The following is a 23,350-nucleotide window of genomic DNA, read 5'->3' as shown; positions in this document are numbered from 1 at the left end:
ATTCAATTTTATTTTGCTTGACACTGACAGACACACGCCATTGAACCATCAGCAAATACAAACAAACCAAAGCTTCTTTTTGGCAATACAAATAAAAGACAAGTACTGTAATCAGTGGGTTCATGGCTTTGATTCTCCAAGTCCATTTCAAAGTCAAATGGCCTATAGTCTCTGGCGTTATGGGCAGTTAACATACATTCTGCATGATACTCTTCCCACATCCTCATATATAGTCAACTTTGTTAACTTCAGTCAGTCACCTAACAAAGTTATTTTATTATTTATTAAATATATTACCCATACCTTTCTCTATGTTTAATTACATCGTCCTGAAATGGCCTGCAAAATGTCTTGAATCATAAAAGTATTTCAGTGCTGTTCACTTTTGTGGTATTTGTTTGTTTCCCCTCATGTCAAGTTGATCTGAATGGTCAAACACCAGAGTAAAAGGGCATCTGAAGTTTGTGGTAAAATAGTTCAAATGTTGTGAAATCATGTATCCATGCTGCTGGTTATAGGGGCTGAGCTGTTTGGAGTTGAGAGTGAGAATGCTCAAAGGCCACAGACTAACATTGAGATGTCAGCTTCATGTCTGGCCAGGTGCGTGGGTATGCCACCTGTCCAGAAAATGCCTTTTTACAGTCACTTTTTTAAATACCACTCAAAGTAGTAAATTCTACTTAAAGAAATGGCAATCATTAAGGTTTGATATCACATTTTGAAGCAAGTTGTGCTTGGATCAAAGTCAGCCACTTTCAGAAATAGAAATTCTCAATCTTTTGTTCAAAATGTTTATCAAAATTGTCCAAACAATCTTCTCTGTTAATCTTTGAAGGAAAATCTTCCACTCCAGCCATGTTTCTCTGCTGGTCAAATTGTCCCATGATATCCCCGCTCCAATCTCATATTTGTGGAATTTCCTCGTTTCATTCCATGTCGCAAATAATAAGCTGTTATTTCGATCACTTTTTGATTCAAAACACCAAACATAGTCTGGGCACTTTAAGACTCTGTTATTCCTGATGATGAACCTCATTAAAATCATCAAATTATTTCACTTGTAATGTCAACAAATGTCTATAAATGTTTAAAGGGCAATTCACGTTTTTACAACATAATTTTAAGTAGTTCCTCACCCTGAAAGTAGTTTAGTGGCCCAAAACAATATTCATTCATTCTTTGTTTTTTTCTCGAATGATCAAATCACCTTTAAGTAACTTGTAGTTAAAATCCAGGGATTCTGTATTTTTGTTGTAAAATAATTCTTATTTACCCCATTACTTCCATAAATGTACTGAAGCAATGGCTGTTTGAAGGAAACTGAACTGTAGATTACAGTCTGTCATAGTCCTTACACTATTTTCAGGGTAAGGATCCCTTTACATTAAGTTGTAATAAAGTGAAACTATCCTTAAACAATTGGATGACAGTAAACTATGACATCTACATTGTCCCTTGGACTGTCACTCCAGGACCTAGATGTCGGTCTCCTTCAGGCTGTAGCACTCGGTGAGGTCGTAGATCTGATAGCTGCTCTGCTCAGCTACGTCGTTATAAATCCCCATGGATACAGTGTCGATGTCAGTCCTGGCTAGGGCGGGTGTCGTCACGCCTCCCTTCCCACCCGGGACGCCTTTAATCTTATTGGACAGATTGTTCATCTTCTCCTTGAGCTGAAACGATGACTTCTGCAGTGGCGGGAAGAGTCTCCACCGCTTAAAGCTCAGCGAGCACCCTTTAGCGCCCTTGTAGTAATGAGAGCCGTCGCACGACTCGTGGTGGATGGCGTATTCCGAGCCGAAGTCCTCCCCCCGGGCAGAACACATGCTGCCCATGGCAGCGAGGTCCACGCCACCCACGCCCTGGTGGGGGTGGTCTTTAACGGCCGTGCGCCACCGCTGATCGTAGAAGCGGCGCAAGACCCGGCGGCGGCGCGTGCACTGGCAGCGGAGGAGCCGGGTGAAGGCACGCTGGAACTCTTTGCTGGAGCACGGGTAGATGAACGGGTTGATGCAGCTGTTGAAGTAGCCCAGCCAGAAGATGACCTTGAAGACCACGTCTGACGGTTTCAGCGCTGGGAAAAAGGAGCCTGTGAAAGGGCAGAGGGAGAGAGGGATATGTGAGGCCACATTAAAGATCTGTAAGGATTTGCCACTGGTGCAAGACATTAATTTTTCTCTTTTTATTTCCGAAAATGTGAGGTTCAAGGTCTTTGTTCGATATTTAGAAAAGGAATGATTTTAAATGTGCATCTGTATTTTAACGGCGTACACACTATTGAGTGCATACACTGAGTACCTACAGAACTTTACAATATGTACTTTAGATTTTTGTCACACAGAATATGAAAAACGAATTTGCCAATTGGAAGATCGGGATGATTAGGTTGCTATAATGATATGAGGGCCAATCTGGAAATTTAGGAGGACAGAAAGAAAGTTCTTTGTTTCTGGACATTTTGAGCTTATAATCAAACCCACAGTTGCTGATGCACCAGATACTCAACTAGTCTAAGGAAGGCCAGTTTTACTGCTTCTTTAATCAGCACCACAGTTTTCAGCATAATTGCTAAATGGTTTTCTAATGATCAGTTAGCCTTTAAAAATGATAAATTAGCAAACACAACATGCCATTGGAACACAGGACTGATGGTTGCTGATAATGGGCCTCTGTATGCCTGTGTGGCTAATCCATAACAAAATCTGACGTTTCCAGGTACAACAGTCATTGACAACATTAAAAATGTGTACACAGTATTTCTAATTGATGTGATGTTATTTTAATGGACAAAATGAAACAAAATTCACTTTCTGAGTGACCCCAAACTTTTAGTAGGTAGTGTACTATTCTATAAAATCTTTACACTGCAGTAGCATAAACTGACCATTGTTTGCAGCCAGTTGTGATAGTAGATTAATAACTTTGGCAGGAGAGTGAGCTTGTCCATGGTGGTGGGAAACCCTCAACTCGTATGGCTGTTAGCCCTGTATGGCATCAAAAGTTGTTTTATTGTGGTCAAAGTCATTATTCATGTACAGTGGGGAGAACAAGTATTTGATACACTGCCGATTTTGCAGGTTTTCCTTACAAAGCATGTAGAACTACAGGAAATGTATGATCTCTGTAATTGCAAACAAAGGTTTCTGTACCAAATATTAAGTTCTGCTTTTCTGATGTATCAAATACTTATGTCATGCAATAAAATGCTAATTAATTATTTAAAAATCATACAATGTGATTTTCTGGATTTCTGTTTTACATTCCGTCTCTCATAGTTGAAGAGTACCTATGATAAACCTCTACATGCTTTGTAAGAAGCAAAACCCTGTAAAATGGGCAAAATGACTCCAATCACTCCATGGCTGGTTTGTTTCTTTAGAAAAGTTTGCCAGTTGAATTGCCATACACTACACAATGTGAACTAGACTGTGTAAATCGAAATGGTCTTTGTCGGTGCTGTCCATCTCAATATAACCGTCAACAGGGAGAGTTTGCTAAACATTTTGCAGTGCAAAGAATAACGTGTGTTCTGTGAAATTATAATGAAGTTTTATTTCATACCAACTTTTCCACTCCCAAATTTGTATAATGTTCTCTTGCCTCATTGCAACAAATTCACAGCAGATCTAAATGTTTCCTGTAAAGCGGTACTCTGCTCGCCCAACCACACGGTTTTGACAGGTCACACTGCAGAGGAATGCATTTCCTGGCCAACATCCACAATTGAGCTCATAGATGCCCAACCTACCAAAAGGAGTCGCTAGAGACAAGAAAGCGCTGTCCCCCCAAACCGTCAATCCATCGATCACTGCAATACGCTGGACCACCGGGCTTTATCAGTAGGCCACGACCAAGATTTGAAAACCTGCAATTAGGATGTGTTGATCTGGTTGATTTCTTTGGTCGAAACCAAAAGCTTAGAAGAGCAAATCTGACTTATTTTTAAAGTTGATGTTTTTATTAAATGGTCCCTTGTTTCAAGTAGAGCCAGGAAACCTTTTAAAAAAGAATGAGCCTGGAATGACAGGGAGGGAGGAGGGTTAGTGGGGGAAGGAATGTGTGATTTGGGACATGTGGTATCTTTAACAGATCAACTCTTTTTTGTGTCTGTGCCAGACATCCAATCAATAATAAAGTTGCCCGGTGCATGTTTAATGTTTAAGTGGAGAGGAATTCTTAAACATCCTCCAATCTTTATCTCATCTAATCTCTGCAATGACTTGCTGAACAACTTTTTCTTATCTCTCCCTGGCCTGGCCTGAGACCTCCCCTTAGGAACCAGAGGGCAGCTGGGTTTAACCTTGTCCCCAGGCGAATGCACAATCGTTGCACCAGACATTCTAATCACTGCATCAGTCATATTATGAACAGATTACAAACCCGATTCCAGAATGTTGGACACTGTACAAATTGTGAGTAAAAAAGGAATGGAATAATTTACAAATCTCGTAAAGTTATATGTAATTTACATATTGAATGTTTAAAGTGAGACATTTTGTAATGTCATGCCACATATTGGCTCCTTTTGGATTTCATGAGAGCTACACATTCCAAAAAAGTTGGGACAGGTAGCAATAAGGGGCCGGAAAAGTTAAATGTACAGACAAGGAACAGCTGGAGGACCAATTTGCAACTTATTATGTCAATTGGCAACATGATTGGGTATAAAAAGAGGATGTCAGAGTGGCAGTGTCTCTCAGAAGTCAAGATGGGCAGAGGATCACCAATTCCCCCAATGCTGCGGTGAAAAATAGTGGAGCAATATCAGAAAGGAGTTTCTCAGAGAAAAATTGCAAAGAGTTTGAAGTTATCATCATCTACAGTGCATAATATCATCCAAAGATTCAGAGAATCTGGAACAATCTCTGTGCGTAAGGGTCAAGGCCAGAAAACCATACTGGATGCCCGTGATCTTCGGGCCTTCAGACGGCACTGCATCACATACAGGAATGATACTGTAATGGAAATCACAACATGGGCTCAGGAATACTTCCAGAAAACATTGTCGGTGAACACAATCCACCGTGCAATTTGCCGTTGCCGGCTAAAACTCTATAGGTCAAAAAAGAAGCCGTATCTCAACAGGATCTAGAAGGGCAGGCGTTTTCTCTGGGCCAAGGATCATTTAAAATGGACTGTGGCAAAGTGGAAAAGTGTTCTGTGGTCAGACGAATCAAAATTTGGAAAACTGGGACGCCATGTCATCCGGACTAAAGAGGACAAGGATAACCCAAGTTGTTATCAGCGCTCAGTTCAGAAGCCTGCATCTCTGATGGTATGGGGTTGCATGAGTGCGTGTGGCATGGGCAGCCTACACATCTGGAAAGGCACCATCAATGCTGACAGGCACCATCAATGCTGACAAGTTCTAGAACAACATATGCTCCCATCCAGACGTCGTCTCTTTCAGGGAAGACCTTGCATTTTCCAACATGACAATGCCAGAGCACATACTGCATCAATTACAATGTCATGGCTGCATAGAAGAAGGATCCGGGTACTGAAATGGCCAGCCTGCAGTCCAGATCTTTCACCCATAGAAAACATTTGGCGCATCATAAAGAGGAAAGGTGCGACAAAGAAGACCTAAGACAGTTGAGCAACTAGAAGCCTGTATTAGACAAGAATGGGACAACATTCCTATTCATATACTTGAGCAATTGTCTCCTCAGTCCCCAGATGTTTGCTGTCTGTTATAAAAAGAAGAGGGGATGCCACACAGTGGTAAACATGGCCTTGTCCCAACTTTTTTGAGATGTGTTGATGCCATGATATTTAAAATCAACTTATTTTTCCCTTAAAGTGATACATTTTCTCAGTTTAAACATTTGATATGTAATCTATGTTGTTTTCTGAATAAAACATTCAAATATGAAACTTCCACATCATTGCATTCTGTTTTTATTCACAATTTTACAGTGTCCCAACTTTTTTGGAATCGGGTTTGTATATACAGCATAAGAATTTCGAATTTTCTCAAGCGAAGGAAAAACTAGTAATTTCGTGGGTCAAAATGCACCATCAACATATCCTGTTTGTAAGCGAATCACAAAATCACATATCCAGCTCATCCTGTATTGAAGAATCATCAGAAGCAGCCTTAGTTTCACAATCTCAAAAAGACATAAACCAAGTAATCTCCCTGGAATCTGTAAAACACTAGTCCACCCTCTTGTAGAAAAGCCTGTCTTTGAATGTGGGAACAAGGCTCGTATCAGGTTGTAGTCTTTACAAAGAAAAAAGAAAATGTATCAATCTGACTAGCCTGTAGTGTCAAGCATTGTTGTGAAGTCCAATGACTCTGCTGAACAAGGACAACCGTATCTACCTGCCGATGGTTATTGAGCAGTTGGTGACCAATTCCACAATAATTTCTCCAAACATGACTGAAATACTGCTGTGGTGCATACTTATGTCTGAAACGCATCCAATCACTCATTATTATGAAGGTACACTGAAAAAACATACCTAATAGTTTTACAGTGGATTTTCCCTTCAAGTGGGAGGGGCCATTCTACATTTGAACTACTGAATTAAATATTTGTGAACCTTAAATTATAGCTAACAGTTTCTTCCCAATAATCTCAGCTTGTTACATAGTAACAACACCTCCCCTTCAAATACAATGTTTTGAATAGGAACACAGATCTCCAATCAATTAGAGGTTTTGCAGAAGATGGCATAGTCACACAATTTTACATCTTGCTTATGGGTTTAGCGATTGAAGGAGCTGCATTTTTTACTTTTGACAGTAAGTAAAGAATTGCCAGGACTATTGTAAAAAATATTTATTTATTTATTATAGTGACAGCTACATTAATTCAGTACAACACTAAATGCAAACTTACTGTAATAAACTAGCTAGGTAATTAGCTAAATAATTTTGATTTTATTACGATTGCAAACAAATCAGTACATGCCTGTTAAATAAAATAAAAGTAAATAAAAACAAAATTATAAAAATTCATGAAACTAATTATCCTTAAATATTTTGGTTAGTTGAGTTTGTCAGACATCTCCATAACCATTACAAATCAGTAACACTGTTCACTTTCACCCACTCTGATAGCGCAAATGTGGCTCATTTAAAGATGTGATCTGCAAGGTTTGGCACTGTCGAGCTAAAATGGGTCCCTTGTGCATACTGTGTATATGACATAATGTGCCCTATATCATCAATATCACTCGCATTACAACTTCAAATTATATGGCTGAGGTATGATAACTCATAATTACTTAAGGATTATGCATATAAAAAATCACATATTACTCATTCAGCCCAAATGTGAAGATATAAAAAATATATATATATTCCCAAGGTCCGGGAATGCATTTTTGAGCGAATATTGGTCTGTTTTGTAAACTGAAGTTCATAGAAACTGATAGAAACCTGAATGTCACTGTGCCCAAAACACACTTGGTGGTATTGCAGGAGAGTATTGGTTTTTAGCCAATGAGTAATGCTGGGGGACATTTACTTAGGACTATGTATTCCAGTGCAGGCCTTGCTTCAGGCAGTGTTCCGTCAGACCTTCCTCCGATTTGAGCAGAAGTGTCGGGTAACAAGATGAGTTTGGATGGGAGCAGCTGTGGCACACGCATGCACGCACATTCCGTTGTCACCCCTTCTCGCCTTAAGATGGCAACAAACAATTTTCAGCTGGGCCTCAGCCTCACAGACACTATATTAGTAGCAAATCGATAAATGGCAATAAGAGGGGGTCCCTCAAATACATTGGTTGGAGAGGTACTGACTAATAAAAGAAAAGGTAATGGTCCAGACAAATCACATAAGATCCATGTCAGTGTTGGACATTTGTCAACGTGGGGAAAATATCAATACGGTTTATACCTTCAAAACCAATCACTATAGGCAATGGTGAGTATATTGATTTTATGCAAGTTCCTCTGGTGCCTGACCCCCGGTAACCACCCACAACTCTACGGCCAGCACCATCCAGTGAGCTTGTAAAACAACCTAAGCTCACTTACACTTACAAACGTAGGTTCCATAACTATCACTGAGAGGAGGTGACCTAGAAAAAAAGCCAAAGGGTGCCAAAGGGTGCCAAAGGGTGCCAAAGGGTGCCAAAGGGTGCCAAAGGGTGCCAAAGGGTGCCAAAGGGTGCCAAAGGGAACGGGATATGCAATCTTGAGACAATTCATCTAGATGGTTTGAATGAGGATGTTGATATTAGGGTAATGTTTTGATGTTCTGATGTTTTCAAAATCATAATAATTGTTTTTGGACATGAAGTCCTCTGTTACTTATGACCGTACTTTACCAGATGTTCTCACACACCAATTTTTGTTTTGGTGTAGTACACACTAAACGCCTGATAAATACATTGTTTGTTATATCTATAAAATGAATATATTGTGTGCATATTGACGTTTTATATATATAAACATTCATAAACAAGGGGGCCCATTAAATGGACTGTCCACCAACTTATCCACTTCAACCACTCTATCGAGAGGAGAATGTCATGATTCATATTTCCCTGCCACAGCATAGATGTCATTATGTCCGCTTCCATCTACATGTCGCCTTTTTATATTGCCTCATTTGTGTATCCTCCAATGAAGTTCGTTTGACCAAAAGCTCACATGAATTCAAATCTGCATTCATTCAGTTTGCGGACATCCATGTTCTGTTAGAGCTAAAATCCACGAACAGGACCATTGCGTAAGATCATGGATTATCAATGTGTTGTAAGACAAGGTGCAGGCCCGCTGACAGAGCTTGAATCTTTTTCATAACACTTGGATTGAAGGTGGCAGATCGGCAGAATAACACTGCAATATCATTAAAAAGTGTGTTTGTTCATGTGTTAATGTAATTGTAATTAATGTTACTATTGTAATTAATAGTAATAACTGCTCTTCAAGTCCCCACCCTGGCTCAACAGTCATTTCTACCTGCAGGCCAGCTGAACCAGTCTGGCCAAGTTTTTCTTTCTTGTCTAGTATTATTTCCAAATCTTAACTAAGCCAGCAGGAATTAATACCTAAAACTTTACTAAATTCCAAACCCTTAACTTAACCAGGCAGAATTACCTCTATGTGTTCTCTAGGATGGTCCATTATTTTAATATGCTCCCTCCTGTGCATATTATCTGCTGTGGTACGAGATCCCACCCCCTATGGTAAGCTGATTTAACATATATTCCTTAATATTTAATAACTATTTTAAAGTGACAAGTACTTGTTTTTTTGTTACTAGTAACTGTTCCAATAGTACCTATTTCAATATATCCAAATGAAGATATCTTCAAATAAATATGTACTTGTTCTTATTCAACTTGAGGACATAAAATAGATATTAGATGTTATTCTGATCTTAGAAAAACTATTTGTATCTTGCACTTGTAACTATTGCAAGAGTTGCTAGTATTTATTCCAATTTTACTAATAACTATTGTTAGATATAATAAATATTCGAATGGCTACTAGTATCCATTTCAGTTTTCCTAGTAACTATTCTTTAGATACTAGTAATTTTTTATAGTACAAATACAAATACAACTGAAACATTTTATTGGTCCTTGAAAAATGTGCCCACTTTGAATTTGATGCCAGCAACAAGTAAAAAAAAAAAGCGGGAAAATGTGTGTAATGCTCGAAAAAACTTGGTGGAACATCTCACAACAAATTAGGTTAATTGGCAACAGGTCAGTAACATGATTGGGTATAAAAAAAGAGCATCCCAGAGAAGAAGAGCCTTTCAGAAGTAAATATGGGCTGGGGTTCACCCCTCTGTGAAAGACTGAGCGTGCAAATAGTGCAACAATTTATAAATAAAATTTCTCAACATAAAATTGCAATGATGAGGTTTGGGTATCTCATTATCTATGGTACATAATATCATTAAAAGATTCAGAGAATCAGGAGAAATCTCTGTATACAAGGGACAAGGCTGAAAACCAATATTGAATGGCCATGATCTTCAGGCCCTCGGGCAGCACTGCATTAAAAGCAGACATGATTCTGTAGTGGACATCACTGCATGGGCTTAGGAACACTTCCAAAAAAAACAATTGACTGTTATGCCGCTGCATCCACAAATGCAAGTTAAAACTCAAGAAGAAATCAGACATAATGCAATGAAGAAACCACATATAAACAAGATCCAGAAACGCTACCGTCTTCACTGGGCCCGAGCTCATTTAAGATGGAAATTTTTTTCCTGTGGTAAAAAAGGAGAGGGACCATCCGGTTTGGTTTTTGCGCACAGTTCAAAAGCCAGCATCCATGATAGTATCGGAGTGCATAAGTACACATGGCACAGGTGATTTGCACATCTGTGAAGGCACCATTAATGCTTAGCAATATATACGTACAGGTTGTGGAGCAACATATGCTGCCATCCAGACAATGTATTTTTCAGGGAAGGCCTAGCTTATTACAGCAAGACAATGCCAAACAAGATTCTGCACATATTACAACAGCATGGCTCCACAGTAAAAAAGTGTCTGGGTGCTAAACTGGCCTGTCACCCATTAAAAACATTTGGCGCATTATGAAACGAAAAATAACCCAAAGAAGACCCCGAACTGTTGAGCAGTGGAAATCCAATATCAAGCATGAATGGCAAAACAGCTCCCTTTCAAATCTACAGCAAATGGTTTCCTCAGTTCCCAGACAATTGTTAAAGAAGAGGAGATGCAACACAGTAATAAACATGCCCCTGTTCCAACTTTTTGGAAACGTGCTGCTGGTATCAAATTCAATACAGGCATATATATTTCCCCAAAAAATAAAATTTCTCTGGTTTAACATTTGATATGTTGTCTTTGTACTATTTTCAAGAAAATACAGGGATTAAATGATCTGCACATCATTACATTCTGTTTTATTTGTATTTTATGCCTTGGAAAAGGGGTTGTAAATATATATATATATATATATATATATATATATATATATATATATATATATATATATATATATATATATATATATACCAAAAATCAGTAGCTTAAATGTATTTACAAGATCTGTATCTGTACTTAGATCACGCAATACAAATACACCAGTATCCTGTAAGTTGCGAGGTGGGGCCTCCATGGATCGGACCTGTTTGTCCAGCACATCCTACAGATGATCGATTGGATTGAGATCTGGGGATTTTGCAGGTCAAGTTCACAACACCTTGAACTCATCGTTGTGTTCTTCAAACCATTCCTGAATAATTTTAGCTTTGTGGCAGGGAACATTATCCCGCTGAAAGAGGCCAATGCCATCAGGGAATACCGTTGCCATGAAAGGGTGCACATGGTCTGCAACAATGCTCAGGTAGGTGGTACGTATCAAAGTAACAACCACATGAATGGCAGGACCCAAGGTTTCCCAGCAGAACATTGCCAAAAGCATCACACTGCCTCCGCCAGCTTGCCTTCTTCCCATAGTGCATCCTGGTGCCATGTGTTCTCCAGGTAAGTGACACACACGCTCCCGGCCATCCATGTGATGTAAAATTAATCAGACCAGTCCGCCTTCTTCCATTGCTCCGTGGTCCAGTTCTGATGCTCATGTGTCCATTGTAGGTGCTTTCGGCAGTGTAGAGGGGTCAGCATGGGCACCATGACTGGTCTGTGGCTACGCAGGCCCATACGCAACAAACTGTGATGCACTGTGTGTTCTGGCACCTTTCTATCAGTACAGGGAATACATTTTTTTCAGGAGTCTGGCTCTACTTTTCATCAGGTTTGGTAAGAAGCACAACCAAACTAAAAGCCTTCATCGAACAACCAAATGTCAGAAATTGGACTTTGAGTGATAAAATCCAAAGTTGAAATGTTAGGCTAGTAAAAGTAATGTGGAAAACCTTCACATTGCAAATGTATGGGCAAAGAGCGATAAGACCTGTTCACTAGAGTTCCATCATGGTACTGAGCACAGCAGAGGGGAGGATTTTTAAATATTTTAATAGTTATAACTGCGTATTTGCCTGACAAATAACCATTAACTAAACATTCCATAACTAAGCCCTATTCATACTTAAACTAACCATCCCTGTACAGGTTGTGTTGCAGCATCCAACATCTTTGTGCTGGAGTCAAGGACGTGTTGAAAACTTCACGCAAATAAGTTCATCCCCAGTGGACAAACCTCGGATACTCAAGTGTACTTGTGAGATCTTGTTGTATTGTCCTCCCTCATCGCCCACCGCAGTAACTTTAACAACCTGACAGGGTCACAACAGTCATCTCTTTCTTGGCCAGTAGGTTGGTAATTTGGGGGAATCACGTCTTTGAGATGAAAGCGTGCTCCTTTGGACAAGAAGGGAAATTGGTGTGTGTGCGTGCGCCTGGGCGGGCATCTTCATTTGTTTGTGGGTGTTCGCTCGTGTGTCCGTAATGGATAATTGGTGTGCTCCTTGGAGGAACTCCTTTGGGGAATCACTGTACATAACTATCCATTTAAGAGTCAGACAAACACCCCCTCTGTCAGTGACTGTGTGACCCCTACTGCTGTTGCATGGGTCTAATTAGGTGGTTCTGTTGTTAGACGGACCCCAGCAGATCTCCAGAAGAAACCTCAGAATAATAAGACCTTATGCTCGATTTTGTTTGGGACTTGCTGTGCATTTTGTCAATAGTTTTGCTGCACATTGTATAAGGCTGGTGAGGAAACAAAGCTGAAGTTACCCAAAGTGCGCCTCTTTTCCTGCTACTGTTTCTGAGACGGCCCGTAGTTCAATCACTGTAGCTTTGAGCTATTCTCGTGCAATAAAACCAATGGAGTACTCGAAAATGTTTGAACTAACCCATCCAGCACTCCAGGCTCAATCGATTATTTGAACAATTTCAAAACATTCTTTTTTACATGCGTATACAATGCATTTTTACTTCCCCACAGGAGGTATGCGTCATGCAATGTTATATAACCTCTCTCCTTAGGTTCCCCCCATCTGCCCAGCTTGGGCTCAGTTTTATTTTTTCATTTCAGCTTTTTTGAGTTCAGCTTTCATTTAGTGTTGTGCTTTAGAATGAGTCACCAATTTACATATGCCAGGAGTGATGAATATCCCTTTGGTCCTGCTCTTTCTAATTGATAGGACACCACACTATCAAAATAAACTATCAAACAAAAGCCATCATGGGAAAAGTAGAAGTATAATGACGCTAATTGGCAAAGTGACATTAGCTTTGAGTGATGACTAACTATTGTAGACATAAGTTATCCACTACACAGGAAGGGAGTGATTCAGCTGGTTGCCTTTAAGCATCACAGCCATTGTCGTGACAACCTTAGCAGCAGGAGATTAATTAGGACTGAAAATACAGACGCATTTTTGTTCATTTCATCCAGTAGTTGTGGAAGTGGTGCTAATGAGTCCGACAAGGTTCAAGATTTTTCTCTACTCATCATGTGTATCTCATCGATAAACGACTAAACGCACACTATGTCGGTCATAAAATCATTTTGTTTGTTTATAGACTCATTTTCAAAGAATTTACTCAGCCTTACACATACAGCTCTGGAAAACATTAAGAGACCACTGGAACTTTTTCCTTTCCAAAAAAAGGTAAAGGAAGGTTTTGAGTGAGGAACAGAAGGGTTAAAATTAAGAGACCACTGCAAAGTTAACGCTTCTGTTCCTCACTCAAAACTTTCCTTTTCCACTTTTTGGGAAATTTATAAAAAGGTACAGTGGTCTCTTAATTTTTTCCGGAGCTGTATATTCAATTCAATTGCCTGGCTATAGAGTGAAGTTACGTTCATTAAATTTAAACTAAATTTTTACTGTTGCAAGTTCCAAGTCATATTTCAAGCAACTTGTATGTTGCATGACGAAAATCATATGAGATTAAAATATCATGCAACAGCTATTCAAATTGAACTCAGCTTCTCTTCTGAAGTTTCTACCATCATGATGGCAGGTGAAAGCTGTAATGACATGACAGCTGGGTAATAGTTCAGACCTTCAAATGTGCGCATCATGTATCAAAAGCATATTGATTAATTTCCAACAATGATTGCATGAAAGTTGCTTAGTGTAAGGCAAACCATAGAACTGTAAATGTGCGAAGTCATATTCTTGACAGTAGTTTATCTTACCAGAAGAAACTTCAACACTGTCAGATTGAACCAGCTGATGTAATGTAATAAATAACACAAGTGATTCTGGACTTTAAACCCCTTATACAAATTGTGTTTATGCTCCAGACTTTATGCTTCGGACCATCAGTTTGATAAACAGCAGCTAAACTGGAGTGGTTTATAATGCAGTATCATAGAAAATCCCAGGACATAGTGTTTATAGTACTGTATCAACTTACATAGTTGCTGTCAAAAAATCCAAACTCAATGCAGCTGACAAACTTCATTTCAGACTGAAAAATTGATGTCTATACTTGAAGGATAAACGATCTTCATAAATATTTTCTCAGGAAATGCTTCTGTCGGCTAAATTGTTTTTCTGACATTTGTCAACTAAAGTCCTGAACATAACTGTTTTTTGTGAAATACCGCTGGCCCCGGTTGACCTGAGAACTCTTCCTTGCAGCTGCCAGCAGCACTCACATGTGAGAACGAGGTCACTTCTGACAAAGTTAGAATGATCGAGGGCTTAAAGATCCCTTAGTCAGGGCTGGCCACGCCCACCTTTGCATTCCGCATTGCAGCGCCGATCTTCTACAGAGTTCCACAGCTTCAAAATCCTGACCCTTGCAAATCAGCTGGGCTTGACACATTGCCCTCTTTTTCTCTGAAGCTGTCTTCCTCCCAGGCCCTATTACCTGCTCATTCAAGCAACGTAAATGCCTTAGAAGATAACTAATGCTGTCAATCCAATTTTCCAAGGTGGTGACAAGCGACGCCCCAATTGTTATGGGCCTATCGCCGACTTTTCTTTTCTGTTGAATCCCACAGAGTTCTATTTGTGGCGTAGTCAAGGTCCAGAGCAAAACATGGGCGTACCTTAGCAACACTCAAGGTTCTAAAATGACATACTGTATATGGTTTACACAACAAGCAGTAATATGCGTCACATTTTATTGATTTGGCTATAGCCTTTGATTCCGTCAACCATTTCATCCTAATTAGTAGACTCAGCAACCTAATTGGAAACCAGTTTCCCTGAACATTAATATTATGTCAAATCTTTAGGCTTGCTTTCAAAATCTCTGTCTGTATCTATGGGAGTTCTTCAACCTTTATTTATTGGGAAGGCTCAAATTCTCTGTTAATTAATAATGTTGCACTCATTGCTTGGTACTCCTTTATCTACCTGTTGCCAATTGCACCTGTGAAATTTGTTAAGCAAGAGACATAAAAGGGGGAACAGAGGTGCTTGTTAATGAGCAAGTGTTCAGCTTCAGGAAGACAGAGACCTGTGTACCTCTCAAGCCATTATATCCACATTGAGAGAAATAGGCAAATGCCTGGTAAGCTAACATTTTGTTAACTGTGTAAATGTTTTAGAGTAACCAAAAGTGTCTAAAACACTGGTCTGTGTTGCAGTTGTCGACTTTAAGTAGGATGTGGCTTTTGAAGCTAGTTGTTTGCATGGGCAGGGGAAGAATATAGCTAGCCAACTTTGAAAGGTATAGTATGTGATGTACGGTGTGTAATAACGTTTGAGGTTTAATATTGACTATGTTTAGTTTGTATGAATTAAGCCTAGGTTATAAAATATGTTCATATTAGTGCAGGGGAACTGCACTCTCCAGTGTGCTGTCTTCCAAAGAAAGTAATCTCTCCAGTGTGCTGTCTTCCAAAGAAAGTAATCTCTCCAGTAAAGAAAGTAAAGAAAATGTAACAGACCTTTACTTTCTCTGTCCCAAGAGCATCCCCTTGTGTATAAAAAGGAGACGTACTAAAGACAAAACACCTTTTTGCAGATGGAACTATCCTTTATATCCTTCAGATGACTGGCTCCTGACTGAACCCTGCGCTGACCATCATACAATACAGCTCCAGTAATCTGATATGCCATCTTCACTTTAATGCCGGACATACAAAATGTACGGCCATCAATCAGAACCAGTTTTACAGTGTTGCCGCTGAGAACACAATTGATTACACTGCCTTCTGCTTTTGAAAAAAGCCTATAGCCGTGACATCACTCTGGTCAACAGGTGCTAGTTGGCAATGCTGGACTCCGCTGGCAACTTATTTCCATACACCTCTATGGCACTTTCCATTTTTACCTCAGCTCACTGTCTTTAACTTCAATTCTACACCACCAATGACTGGAAGACATAAAGGCTCTTAAACATCTCACTCCTTCAGAAGTAACCTGATCAAGTTGCTATCTAATCAAGGTACCTGCTCAACAGAACATCTGGATACTGTAATTTCAGTCTTCATCATTTAAAAAATATATATTATTATTCTATTGTTGCATGACAGAAGGCTCTGTTTTTGATTCGGAACGTAATAAAAAAAAATATATATATATATGGCATTGACATTGTTTTTGGGTCAAATTGTTCCAGTACTCTGAAATTAGAAGGTAATGATCCAAAAGTATTAATTGGTTATATTTGGTTCTTTGTTAAGGGTTCCACATACAATCCAAAGGTTCTACCTGGAAACTAAAGGTGTCTACCTGGAAGTGGAACCCATAATGGGTTATCAGAAGGGTCCCCCCATCGAGGCAAATTACACTTTTGGAACTCTCCTTTTTCAGTTTTCATGTTTTAAAATGTCTAGTCCGAAGCACTTCGGATGTCCAGAGATGTGTCTCAGAGAAGCACATGAGGAAATAAAAAAGCCTGGTTTCAGGACCAATACAATCCCGCTCTGGTTCATTGTAGCCGTTTCCACAAATCCTCCATCTATTCCATCCGGAAACCGATAAGTGAAGGTGCTCAAAGAAATGTTGCTTTGTTAAAACTCTTCTCTTACTGCCAAAGAGATTTTAGAATTGCCACACCCTCTTTTGAATCAGTGTGTGTTTTGAGAATTTTCTGCTAATTGTTTGTTTGCTACTCATAGTTTCATCAATACAATGAATTGCATAACTTCATTTGTTTTTACCACTTTACACAATTATTTTGGGAACCACACCAGTAAATGTAATTTCCTTGATGACACCCGAGAGGAAAAGGCAGAAGGGTCACCTGATTTGATCCAAGTATGTTAGCTCTTCTTCATACTTTTCCTTCATAACATTTGAACTGTTTCAAAAGACCAGAAAATATGATGGGGAGCTGAGGCAGGAGTTGAGCAAATTTGTTTTGAAGACAACATTCTCTTTTTACTCTGAATCAAATTGCCACAGAGGACATAGGTTAATTTCAAAAGTGCAAAATTCTTCTTCTTAGTTTGTTCCGAGATAAATTACTTAACCTACAGATCACCCAAGGATAAGACAATTCTGGCCATGCCAAACTACAGATGTTAGAAAAAAAATTATGAATAATGACTCCGTCAGTAGATCATGTTGAATGTTTTGGAGTTTGTTGAAAATTGAATTCAGGAAAGGTGAAAACCATAGAAAATGTGAATATGATTGACAATATACTGTATTCAGAAGGAAGGCTAAAACTGTCTAAACATGTGTCTGAGCTTAGAGTAGAACATAAATAAAGGGCTGTCCTTAGCTCAGGATCTGTCAGTAGATTTGACTAGATATGCCAATGTTATAATGTAAATCTGTCAGTAGATTTGACTAGATATGCCAATGTTATAATGTAAAAATAAGTTCAGTACTACATACCAAAATACGGCTTTGCACAGAGCAGCTATCATTCTTACTGACATTACATGCTTCTCAAAAACGTGACTATAAATGAATACATACATATTGTATATATTTTAAAATCCATTATGTTTAAAGCCACTGATCAACTGCTGCTGAGTCAGTAAACCTGAGTGGGTCCTTAATTCCGAATTTATTAGAGGTTTGCACTTTGTCAAAAACAATATATTTCATTTTTTTTATGGATACCTTGCCTATCTTTACATGTTAACAAAAATGATTTTGACCGTACAGCATCAACAGAGCTGGTTACAAATTTTATTTTGAGGATCCTGATCTCATAAAAAAAATCTCCTTTAATCTCGAGCACTAAGGGCAGTTAAAAAATGCTTTCAGAGTTAATCAGTGCACTAATACAGTCTCTGCTAATTTGGACAAACCCTTACAATTTATCTTTTTGTCTTGATGAGAGAACAATTGCGAAGCCTCATTTGCTAATGGCCTATTTGCAAAAAATCTAACAAGAAAGTGGAGGACAAAAAAAGATATATTGTTCAACTCTGTTCCTGAGCTAATTGTTTTCATTGGCAAAGCATAGTTCCCTTTAACCCCTTTAACCTTCCCCTCACCACTAACGCTGGGCTGTACTCTGTGGCATCATGGGAAAAAGTACAACCAAATAACAGTTATGGAGTATGTACCAAATGTACCCCCGTTTACTATATTGCGCTCAATCAATCAGCCCCTTTTACATGAGTATTTCTGCTTATACAGACGCCTTTGGAAAGGTTCTGGTCAGCAGTGATGGACTATGTTCTTTTGACTGCCAGCCAGTAGACATGTAGTGGTTTTCCATGCTTTCAGTCATTCTGTAGCTCTTCCATTCACCATCAGTCTAATCAATAGTTGCCTAAGGTCATGTGTTTCAACAGCGTTGCTGAATCCATCATCAGATGTTTTATAGATACCTAAATAGGATTTCAAGTTACATAAAACGTTGTGAAAATGTCATTTGCTTTTGCATTACATACTCAAAGACTCTTTTATTTTCAGCTTTGGCATAGAAGTAAAGTATAATATGGACAGCAGTAAAAAAAAAATATAGGAAAGTCAAATATTTGATATTGTTTTGTAATTATCATTCATCTTTCTCTCAGTCCGTCACAATTTCTCTACAATATAAACAATAACATGCAGCAAAGAGGCTTGTAGTAAACAAATTGTGTATGTTGTCTTATCGCCATCCTATAAATATTAGAGTCAAATTTCACTAGCCAGATTGACTCTGCACGCAGTGGTTGTGCAGAATCAATGTAATTCTCAGACTGTAATGTCTTGGTAGTTCCTCTGCTTACACTATGAGCTATCACATGGCGTTCAAGCCGAGCAGAAATGTTTGGAGAGAAAAGGGAGTGGGCATCAAAAGAGAACGAGATGGCTAATGTACGTGTGGAACGGTGCCATACCACCCCTCCCCTCCTTTACACATAAAAAAAATTCCACTCAAACAAAGCTAAATTATAGCTATCATTAAAGCTGTGGTCTGTCAGGTTCCTGGCGTCATGGGACTAAAGCTCAGGGGGTGAGTCTGTTTGGAGACCTTTGCCCCCAGCTAGCCTGGCACTTGCAAATCGACTGTGTTGCCTGGGGCCAAGCCAGGAGATGCTATCAGCCGCGTGACAGCCAGGCTCTGTTCGAGTCCGCGCAATAACAAGCCGACAGATTGGACCAAATGGAATGCAAGCCACTTGATTAATAGGCAGAGTGTGTTAGGTGTAGGCCTGACAAAACAATAGGTCTGTGGTCGCTTAAACTTCGAGACAAGGGTTTCACACTGATAACTTTCCTCAATGATTCCGTGGCGTTCAGTGAACAGACATGAAGACGCGTTTGGCTAGATAGAGTTCTCCTGTGACTGGTGTTAGCTAAACGCTACATGTTGCTCGATAAACGTCATTAACCCTCATCAGTAAGACAATGGTCAGTTGACACGGAAATGCTTGATGGTCTAAACACACTTCCTGCTGGACACTTGTGGTGCCAAAAGGTTTCACATTACACAAAGTCCTGGTGATCGTGACTCGGGCAAAGCAGATCAAATGAAAGATTGTTCCTTTATACTCTGTATAGTAAATGACTAAACTTCCCTATTGTTCCCAAAGGAGTGTTGTTTAGCTTACTGCAATTGGAAGTACCGTCAGGCTTAATAGACTTTTCTTCTAACTTGGAGGCAGAGTACATTTGCTTTGTTTTAAGACTACACCACTGTGGCCAAACAGCTGTGTGAAAAACACATTTTCAAATAAAATGAAGGTGGCCGCCAAGAGAAAGACTCCATGTGGGCACTTTAATAACCATGTGTATTCACTATGCCAGGCTTTCTACTATTACATCCACATTTCAATCATTTAGTAGATGCTCTTAACCGACTTAAATTATTAAATAGGGTAAAGTGCCTTGCTCAAGGGCACAATGACAGACACTGTATACTTTTTTCCAGTTTATCCTTTTGTCCCAACCTATTAGTTACTGGCCCAACACTCTTTCCTACAAGGCTATTTGCTGGCCAATTTCTGTTTCCTGTAATTTGACCTGTTATCATAAATGGCTCTGCAGGGCCCCATTCTGTCCCATTAATGCTCCATATAAATCCTATTACTTCACATAATGAAAAATGAATTTTATTTCCCCCTGTTATGCCTCTTGTCACTACATCCATACCCATTTTACCATTTAAGCACCTTTCTATTAATTTGCATTGAATTGTGTCTGTCTGCAGCGCTGTGAGCCTGTCACATGTTGCTGCCTGATTCTCAAATCACCATCTGCCAGCAGCTATTACAGATTACTCTATTTTTGTATTGCTATTTGATTATTATGTGTGTAGTTTGTACTGCATTTATTAATACATTTCATTTACAAGCTCACATTGCTGTTTCGTTGTACTTAGTCTTCATCTTGAACCCGACTTCTCAGGACACCACAGTCAGAAGCCTGAATTTATCACATGTATTCACTATGTCTATCACATTCTGTGTGCTGTTGTTGTGCCAATTGGCCTAGTGTTGTACATCTGGCCTCTTCTCACATGTAGACACTGGTTTACCCCAGAAACATACTCCTAGAGATCTACCCCTGTTGGGTTTCTCTTACAGGTCAGTAGCTCGGCAGGAAATGGCGAGCTACGAGCTATGACACCATTAGCTGGTGATTTATTGCCACCATGCATGGACCTCAAAACGGAAAAAAATAAAGGGATTGCACGTCTATATCGAGGTATAAACAATGGGACTCCGGGTGATGTGCTAAGTATTTAATAAAAAATAAATAATAATAATGATTGGTTGTTTAAGTGGCCTAAACTGGCCTATTACGCAGCATATGTCGTGCGTAATTGGGGATTAGCTCAGTCTGTTAATTATTTATATAATACTCGTCATCTCTGCACTAGTAGTGTAGGAGCAAATAAATAAATTATTCGCATTTCCAGATATTAAAAGATGCACTCGGCTCGTAATTATTGTATTCAAACACACTGACTGATTCGTTGTGAATATCCACGTATACGATTCATGTTCTTAATATTGTACTTGGAATATATGAAAATCAGCACTGTGATCAAAGTCTGACATGTAGTTTAAACTAAACTCAATTTAATTGCATTTGCGTAATATGGACAGCTTTTACACGATTCTCATTACGCATGGAAGCGCACACCAACAGATTCTGACACGCATTTTCACCTACCATGGATTTCCAAACAGGACAAATCAACTAGACTTTTTCACAAACCTCTTATAACCGACAATGTTGATATGAAGACTTACCCAGTGGTAATACAAAGAAAAACGGTAGCCAACACAGGATGAACATCCCAACGACAATCGCCAGGGTTTTAGCAGCCTTCTTTTCCCTGGAGAACTTCACCAAGCGCACGGACAGCGAACTCCTGAATGGGTGGTGTTTACTTTTGGAAGTATCCTCTATAACGCTCCGACAGTGTATCCGAAGCACCACTTCCATTGACTTATTTCTCTCCCGTTTGACCCCTGCTTCTAAACTCTTGGTAGTCCTCCTCGCCACCACGTAGACCCTAAAATACATCACGAGGATGACCATAAGCGGGAGGTAGAAGGAAAAGAGCGAGGAGAAAAGGGCATAACCCGGCTCTTCGGTGATGCGGCAGACGCTCTCATCAGTCGGCGGGGGTTCCTTCCATCCCAGCAGCGGTCCAATGGAGATGACCATAGAGGAGACCCAGACCACCACAAGAATGACCGCGGCTTTCTTCTCTGTCATGATGCTAGGGTATTTGAGGCAGTGTTTGACCCCGATGTACCTGTCTATGGAGATAATACAAAGGCTGAGGATGGACGCAGTGCAGCAGAGGACATCCACCGCTGCCCAGATGTTGCAGAAGACCCGGCCGAACACCCAGCATCCAAACACCTCCAGAGACGCGGAGAAGGGCAGCACAATAATGCTTAATAACAAATCCGCTATGGCCAAGTTGACTATGAAGAAGTTGGTCACAGTCTGTAAATGTCTATTGCAGAAAACCGATAGAATAACCAAAATGTTCCCGACGATAGCCACCAAGATAAACACGGATAGAAAAACCCCGACAGCAATGACATGCGGGTCCAGGGCAATGTTTGTGCAGGTCGAGGAGTTAGTGCTGTTGCCTGGGAATACGATTTGGTCCAGGAAAGATTCCTCAAAGTAGATTCCGTCATTGCTTACGTTCAAATTAGAACAGGTCATTTTGAAACTCCATAAAGAAAACTTCAGACTTTGATTCCGAGGGAAAACAAAGTGGTATTCATACTTTTTTCAGTTTTATCTTATTTAAAATATTCCAGCCATGCGGAATGATAAATTATTTTTAAAATATATTGTGCATGTTTTGCGATTTACAAACTGCTCCAATAGTAGGCAGGTTGTGCCTCCCAATAAATTCGTTCACTTTTACAAAAAAAGAAATAATTGACGCGCAATTTCACGAACACTTTTCTTTCTGGAAATGCAGGATGGAAAGGTGAAAACTATTCTTCATTTTTCTGCTTCATTGGCTTTAAGCAATAGCCAAGAGCAATGTCAGAAAGTCAAAAATGAAGTACTACTGCATTTAATTGTCTATTGCCGTAGCACTGTATGGTCAGATGGTATTCCATTGGTGGCATCGTTTTAGTGAGAAGTCCAATTTGAACCACAGTCGCAGCCTGCCCAGAAGGATCCCAGTTGTGAGCCCTGTGCTCCTCCTTCCCAAGCAAGTGGATTCAATGACGCGTCCTAATAGTGCTATGCCTCAGACGTCCACAAGGGGGAGTCGCACCCGTTTCCACAAACAGAAGAGTCAAGCCCCAAACTATAGGTTTTACATATTTAACATTCAGTTTATGCTTTAACTGACATATGCAACCTGGAACCAGACTTGGCAACTAAATCCTTGAGTAGAATATAATAATATGGGATAGAATAATGTTTGCTATAATGGAAGATATATTAAGCTATCAACATGATTTAAAGTGTATTTTAGTCAAATGCACAATTCCGTCCATGCTCTTTTCCAGAGTAACTTAAAGAAGTGAGTGCACGCATGTTTTTATTGGTCTTGTGGGAGTCAAACCCACAACACTGGCATTGCAAGTGCCAGGCTCTGAGACACACGGGACCAATTTCACTGCAGGCCCA

At 39.6% G+C, this 23,350-nt stretch overlaps 1 protein-coding gene across 1 annotated transcript; it reads right to left on the bottom strand.

Annotated features, from left to right (window-relative positions):
• Positions 1-22,852, bottom strand: adra1d (adrenoceptor alpha 1D). Its single transcript, XM_010888532.3, has 2 exons — positions 21,484-22,852; positions 1-2,089 (listed from the first exon to the last, which is right to left on the bottom strand). Exons 1-2 carry the CDS (start codon positions 22,418-22,420, stop codon positions 1,476-1,478), a joined length of 1,551 nt encoding a protein of 516 aa, XP_010886834.1. The 5' UTR covers positions 22,421-22,852; the 3' UTR covers positions 1-1,475.
• Between the last annotated feature and the right edge of the window lie 498 nt (positions 22,853-23,350).

Source organism: Esox lucius, chromosome 25, assembly GCF_011004845.1.
Source record: "Esox lucius isolate fEsoLuc1 chromosome 25, fEsoLuc1.pri, whole genome shotgun sequence".
NCBI classification, from domain to species: domain Eukaryota; kingdom Metazoa; phylum Chordata; class Actinopteri; order Esociformes; family Esocidae; genus Esox; species Esox lucius.
This window is presented reverse-complemented; position numbering and strand designations above follow the sequence as displayed.

Coding starts and splice junctions, on each gene's coding strand:
- adra1d (XM_010888532.3), bottom strand. CDS start 22,420: ATGACCTGTTCTAATTTGAACGTAAGCAATGACGGAATCTACTTTGAG. Junction 2,090..21,483: donor TTTCTTTGTATTACCACTGG/GTAAGTCTTCAT, acceptor GCCCTTTCACAG/GCTCCTTTTTCCCAGCGCTG.